This window comes from Stegostoma tigrinum, chromosome 43, assembly GCF_030684315.1.
Source record: "Stegostoma tigrinum isolate sSteTig4 chromosome 43, sSteTig4.hap1, whole genome shotgun sequence".
Taxonomy (NCBI): domain Eukaryota; kingdom Metazoa; phylum Chordata; class Chondrichthyes; order Orectolobiformes; family Stegostomatidae; genus Stegostoma; species Stegostoma tigrinum.
The window spans coordinates 7212219-7223482 of NC_081396.1; the positions used below are offsets into that span (position 1 = coordinate 7212219).

Sequence of the window (11264 nt, forward strand, 5' to 3'; positions counted from 1 at the left end):
GTATCCATATATGTGTGTATGTGTATTTGCAGATGAGTGTGTTTTATATGTGTGCCTGTATTTAAGTGTGCATGTGTATTTATATACGTCCGCTTATAAATGTGTAAATACGCGCACACACTCTTCTAACATTAGCCCCCCCCCATCAGAGAACAGCAGGGAGCGGAGCAGAGAGCGCGCATGCGCATTAACGTCGCCGCAGGGGGCGGGGCGCGAGATGAGCGCGTGCGCGCCGGCGATACCGCGAGGACACGCCGCATGCGCTGTGCCAGCCCAACGGTCGATGCTGAGCCGCCGCCATCGGGACGGAAGGTAGGGGAGAGGGTAACCTCCCCATCCGAGCCACACCTCCGGCCAGCCGGTAGACGAAGCGTCACTCTCCCGACCCCCTCACTCCGGAGTTGGCGGGAGTGGTGATGTTTGTAGGCGGTGGGGGTGTTTCGCAGGCTGCGGGATGGATGGGGCCGGGGGAAGGTTTAGCTGGAGGAGCCGCGCGCCATGTTCTTGTCCGCGTTCTGCCTGCTTCAGTCCTCAAAATGGCGGCTCTCCCAGCCTCCCCCGCGGGGTGGATTCGCGGGCACTGCGCCTGCGCCGTCCCCGCAGCTAGACCGCTTTCAGGAGCGCAGTGCATTGTGGACTCTGCAGCCAGCCATTACCCGCCACGCCCCACGCGTCAGTTAGAAGATACAGAAGCTCACAAGGAGGTTCAGGAACAGCTTATTTCCAGCCGTTATCAGACTGCTGAATGGACTGTAGTCTGAAATAATTTAACCTGTATGCCTTTAAACCTTTTTTGATCTGCGCATCCTTTGCTTGCTGTGATCTGCCTGTACCACTTGTGAACAAAGCTTTTCGTGTATTTCGGTACACATGACAATAAAATCAATCAATCGAATCTGTAGGAGTTGGCCCAAAGATTCCCAGGCAGTACTATCGAAACTGTCACATGCCTCTCTCTACTGGCAGGGCAGCACATCTCTGTAGCACATTCATAGAGGGTGCATACAGCAGTGACTGAGCTTCGGTAGTGGAGAGAGCAAACGTGTGTGGATGTGGTGTCAGTCAGGCAGGGGCGTGAGCTGGCCAAATGCTGTGTTCCTGTATGGATGTACTCGCTCATGCGTTCAGTGATAGCATTCATTGATAAACCAAAACTTACAATAAAGGTCAATGTTCCACCTGCCTCTCTATTGACCTTTGGTACCTTTTTAACCTTTAGTGATTCATGTACAGGAACATCCAGAGCATTCGGCAGTCACTCCCAGCTGTAAATAACATCCAGCTTTTTCTAATATTCTAATATTTAAACGTGGATTTGCAGATTTTCCCGCATTATAAGCAACTTGGCAAATTGTTGCTGGCATATCCATGTCCTTTTGCATATTATTTGCATCCTTGTCCTAACTTGCTATCTTTTTGTTGTGTCAGCTGCAAATTTGGTTACAGTACACTATGTCCCTTTATTAAGGTAATTAGTAAGGATTACAAATTGCTAGGTTCAGCACTGATCCCTGTGGCACTCCATTAGTTACAGTTTGCCAAGCCTCAGAATCACAGTTTATTCTGACTCTCTGTTTCCTGTTAGTTAATTAATCCTCAGTCCATGCCATTATCACTCTACGACACCAAGTAGTTTTGTCATATGTGATAACCTTTCTACATGATACCTGAGTGCCTTTGAAAATCCAAATACACTACATCTACTGATTCCCCAATATCCAGTCTGCTTGACACATCCTCAAAGGAGTCTAATACTGTAGATTCACCAAAAACCATTTCTCCTTCCCAAAACCATGTTTACTCTGGCTGATTGCACTAAAACCACCTAAATGCCCTGTCATTACCTCCTTTAAAATAGCTTCCAGCATTTTCCCAATGATACAAAGACCTGGGTGTCCTCATCGCAAAAAGCTAGCATTCAAATTCAGCGATAAGAGGGAAGGCAAATGCAACTGGCTTTTATTTCAAAGGGGATGGAGTATAAAAAATGGGCAAGTTTTGCGAAAGCTGTACAAGGTACCTAATCAGACCACAGCTGGAATAGAACATAGAACAGTACAGCACAGAACAGGCCCTTCAGCCCACAATGTTGTGCCGACCATTGATCCTCATGTATGCACCCTCAAATTTCTGTGACCATATACATGTCCAGCAGTCTCTTAAATGACCCCAATGACCTTGCTTCCACAACTGCTGCTGGCAATGCATTCCATGCTCTCACAACTCTCTGCGTAAAGAACCTGCCTCTGACATCCCCTCTATACTTTCCACCAACCAGCTTAAAACTATGACCCCTCGTGCTAGCCATTTCTGCCCTGGGAAATAGTCTCTGGCTATCAACTCTATCTATGCCTCTCATTATCTTGTATACCTCAATTAGGACCCCTCTCCTTCTCCTTTTCTCCAATGAAAAGAGACCGAGCTCAGTCAACCTCTCTTCATAAGATAAGCCCTCCAGTCCAGGCAGCATCCTGGTAAACCTCCTCTGAACCCTCTCCAAAGCATCCACATCTTTCCTATAATAGGGCGCCCAGAACTGGACGCAGTATTCCAAGTGCGGTCTAACCAAAGTTTTATAGAGCTGCAACAAGATCTCACGACTCTTAAACTCAATCCCCCTGTTAATGAAAGCCAAAACACCATATGCTTTCTTAACAACCCTGTCCACTTGGGTGGCCATTTTAAGGGATCTATGTATCCGCACGCCAAGATCCCTCTGTTCCTCCACGCTGCCAAGAATCCTATCCTTAATCCTGCACTCAGCTTTCAAATTCGACCTTCCAAAATGCATCACCTCGCATTTATCCAGGTTGAACTCCATCTGCCACCTCTCAGCCCATCTCTGCATCCTGTCAATGTCCCACTGCAGCCTACAACAGCCCTCTACACTGTCAACGACACCTCCGACCTTTGTGTCGTCTGCAAACTTGCTGACCCTTCCTTCAATCCCCTCATCCAAGTCATTAATAAAAATTACAAACAGTAGAGGCCCAAGGACAGAGCCCTGTGGAACCCACTCACCACTGACTTCCAGGCAGAATATTTTCCTTCTACTACCACTCGCTGTCTTCTGTTGGCCAGCCAATTCTGTATCCAAGCAGCTAAGTTCCCCTGTATCCCATTCCTCCTGACCTTCTGAATGAGCCTACCATGGGGAACCTTATCAAATGCCTTACTGAAGTCCATATACACCACATCCACAGCTCGACCCTCATCAACTTTTCTAGTCACATCCTCAAAAAACTCGATAAGGTTTGTAAGGCATGACCTACCCCTCACAAAGCCGTGTTGACTGTATTTGATCAAGCCATGCTCTTCCAGATGGTCATAAATCTTATCCCTCAGAATCCTTTCTAACACCTTGCAGACGACAGACGTGAGACTTACCGGTCTATAATTGCCGGGGATTTCCCTATTTCCTTTCTTGAAGAGAGGAATTACATTTGCCACTCTCCAGTCCTCAGGTACGACTCCAGTGGAGAGCGAGGATGCAAAGATCTTCGCAAGTGGCGAAGCAATTGCATTTCTCGCTTCCCAAAGCAGCCGAGGACAAATCTGGTCCGGGCCTGGCGACTTGTCAATCTTAATGTTTGACAAAATTTTCAGCACATCAGCTTCCTCTATCTCTATCCATTCCAGCATGCACACCTGCTCTTCAAAGGTTTCATTCACTACAAAGTTCGTTTCTTTCGTAAAGACAGAAGCAAAAAAATCATTTAGGGCTTCCCCTACCACCTCAGGCTCCACACACAAGTTCCCTATGCTATCCCTGATCGGCCCTACTCTTTCTTTGATCATTCTCTTATTCCTCACGTAAGTGTAAAATGCCTTTGTGTTTTCCCGGATCCCTTCTGCCAAGCCTTTCTCGTGCCCCCTCCTGGCTCTCCTCAGACCATTTTTGAGCTCCTTCCTTGCCTGCATGTAATCCTCTCTAGCTGAACTTGACCCTAGCTTCCTCCACCTTATGTAAGCTACCTTCTTCCTTTTCACAAGAAGCTCCACCGCTCTCGTCATCCAAGGTTCCTTAATCTTACCCCTTCTTGCCTGTCTCAGAGGGACATATTTACTCATCACTCCCAACAACTGCTCCTTAAACAGTCTCTACATGTCTATAGTTCCCTTACCATGGAACAACTGCTCCCAGTCCATGCTTCCTAACTCATGTCTAATCGCATCATAGTTTCCTCTTCCCCAATTAAATATCCTCCCATTTTGCCTAATCCTCTCCTTCTCCATAGCTATGTAGAATGTGAGGCAGTTATGGTCACTATCACCAAAATGCTCTCCCACCACAAGATCTGATACCTGCCCTGGCTCGTTTCCGAGCACCAAGTCTAGAATGGCCTCTCCCCTCGTCGGCCTGTCAACGTACTGCGTTAGGAAACCCTCCTGAACACACCTTACAAAAACAGCTCCATTCAAATCTTCTGCTCGAAGGAGGTTCCAATCAATATTAGGAAAGTTAAAGTCACCCATTACAACAACCCTACTGCGTGCACACTTTTCCAAAATCTGTCGACCTATGCTTTCTACAATCTCCCTGCTGCTATTGGGGGGCCTGTAGTAAACCCCTAACGAGGTGACTACTCCCTTGCTGTTCCTAATTTCCACCCATACTGACTCAGTAGGCAGATCTTCCTCGACAATGGAAGCTTCTGTAGCTGTGATACCCTCTCTGATTAGTAGTGCTACACCCCCTCCTCTTTTTCCCCCCTCCCTATTCTTTTTAAATGTTCTAAACCGTGGAAGATCTAGCAACCATTCCTGCCCATGAGAAACCCATGTCTCTGTTATGGCCACAACATCATAGCACCAGGTACTGATCCATGCTCTAAGTTCATCACTTTTATTCCTGATACTCCTTGCATTAAAGTAAACACACTTTAAGCGATCCCTTGGTTCCTTCCCAGGAAAATCCTTCCCACTAGCTGGTCTACCTCTTGCTACTGCCTCACCTGCATCAACGCTCACCTCTGGTATACAGCTCAGGTTCCCACCCCCCTGCCATACTAGTTTAAACCCTCTCGAACTACTCGAGCAAACCTTCCACCCAGGACATTGGTCCCCTTCCAGTTCAGATGCAATCCATCCTTCTTGTACAGGTCCCACCTTCCCCAGAAGGCATCCCAATTATCTACATATCTGAAGCCCTCCCTCCTACACCAGCTGCGTAGCCACGTGTTCAGCTGCGCCCGCTCCCTGTTCCTCACCTCGCTATCTCGTGGCACCGGTAGTAAACCAGAGAACGCTACTCTGTTCGTCCTGCTCTGCAGCTTCCATCCTAACTCCCTGAAATCACTTTTTATATCCTCAATCCTATTTCTGGCTATATCATTTGTGCCAATATGTAACACGATTTCTGGCTGTTCGCCCTCCCCTTTTAGAACCTTATACACCCGATCGGAGACGTCCCGGACCCTGGCACCAGGGAGGCAACATACCTTCTGGGAATCCCGATCCTGACCACAAAATCTCCTGTCGATTCCCCTAACTATCAAGTCCCCTACCACGAGTACTTTTCTATTCTGCCCCCTTCCCTTCTTTGCCACAGTGTCAGGCTCAGTGCCAGAGAACTGATTACTATGGCTTTCCTCTGGTAGGTCATCCCCCACAGCAGTATCCAAAATGGTATACTTATTGCTGAGGGGAATGCCCACAGGGGATCTCTGCACTGTCTGTCTGTCCCCTTTCCTCCCCCTAACTGTAACCCATCTATCCTCGTCCTGAGGAATACTGTGAATAGTTCTGGGCCCCTTATGTAAGAAAAGATATAATGGCATTGGAGGCAAGAGAAGGTTCACTGGGCTGATCCCGGGTATGGAGGGACTGGCTTGTGAGAAGAGGTTGAGTAGAATGGCCGTGTTTGAGTATAGAAGAATGAGAGGCAAGCTTATAGATATATACGGATTCTTAGGGTAATCATAGGGGAGATGGGAGAGGTTGTTTTCCCCGTGTGGGAGAGTCTCGGACCAGAGAGACGACATCATCTCAGTGAGGGGTTGCCCATTGAAGACAGAGATAAGGAGGAATTTCTTCCTTCTGAGGAGAGTGAACCTGTGGAATTCTTTTCTGTAGAGGGCTGGTGCAAAAGGGAAAGTTTGTGATTGAGCAGGTCTATAAAGGAGAAAGCGGGAGACTAACACTAGACAGTCTGAGTACAGGCAGTGAACTGGGCAACACTGAACTTTTCACAGACAATAAATAACGGGGCAACCTGGCTACAGTCAAAACAGGATCAGGACGAAATGTGACTTGCCAGAGAGAAATCTCAATTTTGTTTTTCTTTTAAACCAGTGTCAGAACCCAAACATGGATTTAGGGTAAAAAGAAATGCCCAGGAAGTGGGATATCATCCTGGAGACTAACCTGGTTAACCCTCTCATCGGTTACCCAAATCTGCGTAACCCTGTGTGCTAATAACAGTGAGTCCCTACCCTCCCTCCCTCTATTTCTTTCCCCAAAATCACATCACCCCCTCCATCCCTCAATGTCACCTTTGCCCGATCTATTTTCTTCTTTCCTCTATCCAATCACTGTTCTTACAGACCTTCCATTGCACCCCTGCACCCTTCAGCCCCAGAATGTGACCCAGAGAGGGCTCAGGAGGTCAGGATGAGAGTGGGTTCACTCTGAGCACAGTGACAGTGTTGGAGGGGGGCCACGGTTGGGTGGGTTGTGAAGAGGGTGGCCCAGGAGGTCACACTGAGATGAGAGAGAGAGAGAGAGAGAGTTGGGCTGTTGACACTGAGACTCAGACTCTCTCCGTCTTCCTGTTCTGTTTTCGTCTTGCTGTCTGTCTCACATGCTCTTGCCCTCACTCTCACTCTCCCCCTCCCTCTGCCTCTCCTACACTCCCCCTTTCTCTCTGTGCCTCTCAGGATGTCAGTTGTACCAAGCAGCACTCCCAAGCTGAAGCAGTGGATGATCGAACAAGTGGATAGTGAGAAGTATCCAGGCCTGGTCTGGGAGGACCGCAAGCTCGGAATGTTCCGGATCCCCTGGAAGCACGCCAACCATCAGGACTACAGGCACGACAAGGACGCTGCTATTTTTGAGGTGAGACCCACTGCATCACCTTCTCCAACACCCCAGCAGTCAGAGGCTGGGGGTTGGGGTCAGGGGTCATGACAGGATAAAACAGGGTTGTCATTCCCAATGAAAGGAATTCATCCTGCAGTTAGATTCCAGTGGACAGCAACAACCCACATCGTTCCTTCAGAGACCTTGGTCCTTCCCGGGAGCCTAGGTGAGATGACACATGATCCTGAGTCAGATAATACACTGGGCTGTTGGGGCCATGACCAAAAGTTTGGCCCATCTGCTAGATTTTAAAGGGGAAGGTTCAGGGAGGGACGTCAGCCTAAGCAGTACTGTGCTGTCCCTGTTCCTGGAAGTGTTTGATGGCAGGGATAGCGTAGAGGGAGCTTTACTCTGTATCTAACCCCGAGCCGACCCTGCCTTGGAGTGTTTGATGGGGGGGGAATGTACATATCGGGCCTTTTTTGTCTCGGTCTCTGTGTTAACAGCCCGGCCTCTCTCCGTCTAGGCCTGGGCCAGGTTCAAGGGGCCATGCCGGGATTTGCGTAACCTGAACCCACGCACCTGGAAGTCGAGGCTGCGATGTGCACTCCACAAGAGCAGTGATTTTGTGGAGGTCCCAGAGCGCTCCCAGCTCAACAACTACCAGCCGTACAAAGTCTACAAGATCGTCGACAGCAGTTTCAGTCAGGGTCAGTGCGAAGCTGCTACCGCAGGAGGGCCAGCTGTTGTGCGTGTGTCTGTATGAGGGAGAGTGTGTGTGTAAGTCCGTCCGTCACTCTGTCTTGGGAGGGTGGAGTGAGGAAGTGAGAGAGGAGGGAATTGGTGAGGCAGACAGCAAGACAGGGAGTTGGTGAAGTAGTGAGGTTTTCTGAGTAGGAGGGAACACTTATCAGTGAGAGATGGAGGGATATGATTATGAAAGAGTCAGTGAGAGTGGAATCACCAACAAGAAAGAGAATGTAGGAGGGCAAGCGAGGAGTTTATTTCTCAGCCAGAATCACCAAGGATGGGGTTCACCATCAAGGTGGTTTCCCTCACCAGTGGGAGAGGTTGGGGGAAAGCAGTTTCTTGCTGTCTGTTCTGACCTTTCTCCACTGGCGTGCATTCACAGAGAGGATGTCGCCGTCCATTCACCTGCTCGCAGTGAAACTGGAGATCAATGACAGCGATGGAATGGAGAATTCACAGCAGAGTTCACCCGGCACACAGCTTGGAGTGTCCGAGCAGGTGAGGAAATGGTCAGGAGTTACCTATCATCACATCTAAATCGGGAGGCATCAAAGGGAAACAAGCCACAGGGAGGGTCCCAGAAATGCTAGTGTTTCCACTCCATGCCAAATAGTGATGCTGAGATAACAAAGTGTGTAGCTGGATGAACACAGCAGGTCAAGCAGCATCTTAGGAGCACAAAAGCTGACGTTTCAGGCCTAGACCCTTCATCGGACCGAAACGTCAGCTTCTGTGCTCCTGAGATGCTGCTTGGCCTTCTGTGTTCATCCAGCTCCACACTTTGTTATCTTGGATTCTCCAGCATCTGCAGTTCCCATTATCACTAAATAATGACCCTCCTGTTCCCCGTTTCCCAGCAGGTAGACAGTGACGCTCCTGTTCCCCCTTTCCCAGCACGTAGAGAGTGACGCTCCTGTTCGCCCTTTCCCAGCAGGTAGTGAGTTACGCTCCTGTTCCCCTTTTCCCAGCAGGTAGAGAGTGACGCTCCTGTTCCCCTTTTCCCAGCAGGGAGAGAGTGACGCTCCTGTTCCCCCTTTCCCAGCAGGTAGTGAGTGACGCTCCTGTTCCCCCTTCCCAGCAGGTAGAGAGTGACGCTCCTGTTCCCCTTTTCCCAGCAGGTAGAGAGTGACGCTCCTGTTCCCCTTTTCCCAGCACGTGGAGAGTGACGCTCCTGTTCCCCCTTTCCCAGCACGTAGTGAGTGACGCTCCTGTTCCCCCTTTCCCAGCAGGTAGTGAGTGACGCTCCTGTTCCCCGTTTCCCAGCAGGTAGTGAGTGACGCTCCTGTTCCCCGTTTCCCAGCAGGTAGTGAGTGACGCTCCTGTTCCCCGTTTCCCAGCAGGTAGAGAGTGACGCTCCTGTTCCCCGTTTCCCAGCAGGTAGAGAGTGACGCTCCTGTTCTCCCTTTCCCAGCAGGTAGTGAGTGACGCTCCTGTTCCCCGTTTCCCAGCAGGTAGTGAGTGACGCTCCTGTTCCCCTTTTCCCAGCAGGTAGAGAGTGACGCTCCTGTTCCCTGTTTCCCAGCAGGTAGTGAGTGACGTGCCTGTTCTCCGTTTCCCAGCAGGTAGAGAGTGACGCTCCTGTTCCCCTTTTCCCAGCAGGTAGAGAGTGACGCTCCTGTTCCCCCTTTCCCAGCACGTGGAGAGTGATGCTCCTGTTCCCCCTTTCCCAGTACGTAGTGAGTGACGCTCCTGTTCCCCTTTTCCCATCAGATAGAGAGTGATGCTCCTGTTCCCCGTTTCCCAGCAGGTAGTGAGTGACGTTCCTGTTCTCCCTTTCCCAGCAGGTAGTGAGTGCCGCTCCTGTTCCCCTTTCCCCAGCAGGTAGTGAGTGATGCTCCTGTTCCCCCTTTCCCAGCAGGTAGTGAGTGACGCGCCTGTTCTCCGTTTCCCAGCAGGTAGTGAGTGACGCTCCTGTTCCCGGTTTCCCAGCAGGTAGAGAGTGACGCTCCTGTTCCCCTTTTCCCAGCAGGTAGTGAGTGACGCTCCTGTTCCCCTTTTCCCAGCAGGTAGTGAGTGGCGCTCCTGTTCCCAGCAGATAGAGAGTGACCCCCCGCTCCGTTCCCATCCCCCCACTCGCCGCCTCCTCCCCGCCTTTTGCCTCCCCCCCTTTCCCCCTTTCCCAGCAGGAAGAGAGGGACCCTTCTGTTCCTCCTGGTCATTAACAGCAAGTAGAGAGTGATGCTCATATTCCCTTTCCCAGCAGGCAGAGTGTGAAGTACCTCCTCTCCATTATCAGCAGGCTGAGAGTGACAGTAGCTGTGAGCCCTTTTCTGGGTTTGAGGCATCCCCTCCCGAAGAAGCTTGCGTTGAAAATACCTCGTTGAAGTGGAGACTGCCGGCCCCTGATAGAGGTAGGGAGTGAGCGTGTGGTGTCCCTTGACTGAGCTGCATTCGGGTTGGGTGGGCAGTGGGATCACGTTACGGCCCAGGTTGGGCTGGGTCAACACCAGTGTAGCCGGGGCCTGCTTCTGCCCTCCAGCCTGTGGCCTCTGGCTGCCAGGCCAAATTGCAGATAGTGCGAAAGGGAACGTGTTCAAGTTGCTGAGGATGTGTGTAGTGTGTGGGATGAGGATGGGGGCTCTGTCTTTGCAGGGGCTTGGGGTGGGGGGAATGATACTGATCTGTCCTGGTAGGAACACAGCTGACAGTGACACAGTTCTGCAGGATGCTGTTTCTCAGGGTAGAGGGGGAGAAGGGGCAGTGGAACCTTATGAACAGGGGACAGTACAGTGAGGGCGATCGACACTGCCCCTTGCTGCCTGGACCATGTGTCCAGTGTACCGTGTTCCCTGGGCAGAGGGCTGGGGAGCACCTCAGCATCCAGAACGCCCGCTCAGGGCCGGAACAGCAATAGGGAGAAGATGGAAAAAAGGTTCTGCTTCAGCAGCAAAAGCTCAACCTTGGGACTGTCTCCGGAGCAACCACATGTCAGTTTGTGGGGGGTTGTCAGGGAGGGATGGAGGATAATTGATAGAGGTTGTGATAGGGAGGGTACAGGATGGCAGTGGCAGGGTTTCTTTGTGTGGGAGGGGAAGCTGCCAGCAGCAATTGAGAGCAGTCGTTGAGGAGCCACTGGGAGTGAGAGAGAGCTTGTGTCGGGGAGAGAAGATCTGACCATGAGAGGGGTGTCATTAGGGTGGAGTGTTTTTATGGGCCAGTGTCTGTCCCTCCGTCACCCTCCATCCCTCTCCCTCTCCCTGAGTCTCCCTCTCCCTGAGTCTCCCTCTCCCTCTCCCTGAGTCTCCCTCTCCCTCTCCCTCTCCCTGACTCTCCCTCTCCCTGACTCTCCCTCTCCCTCTCCCTCTCCCTGAGTCTCCCTCTCCCTCTCCCTCTCCCTGAGTCTCCCTCACCCTCCCCCTGAGTCTCCGTCTCCCTCTCCCTCTCCCTGAGTCTCCCTCTCCCTCTCCCTGAGTCTCCCTCTCCCTCTCCCTGACTCTCCCTCTCCCTCCCCCTCCCCCTGAGTCTCCCTCTCCCTCACCCTCCCCCTAAGTCTC

The 11264-nt window shown here is 51.1% G+C and overlaps 1 protein-coding gene across 1 annotated transcript in view; it reads left to right on the plus strand.

Moving 5' to 3' along the window:
* Positions 1 to 210: 210 nt before the first annotated feature.
* Positions 211 to 11264, plus strand: part of LOC125450494 (interferon regulatory factor 3-like) — a 21036-nt gene continuing 9982 nt past the window's right edge. Inside the window, exons 1-5 of the mRNA XM_059641824.1 lie at positions 211 to 312; positions 6879 to 7056; positions 7547 to 7730; positions 8153 to 8268; positions 9971 to 10121. Coding sequence (XP_059497807.1) covers positions 218 to 312; positions 6879 to 7056; positions 7547 to 7730; positions 8153 to 8268; positions 9971 to 10121 — 724 coding nt within the window. The 5' untranslated portion in view covers positions 211 to 217. The remainder of the gene's footprint in view (positions 313 to 6878; positions 7057 to 7546; positions 7731 to 8152; positions 8269 to 9970; positions 10122 to 11264) is intronic.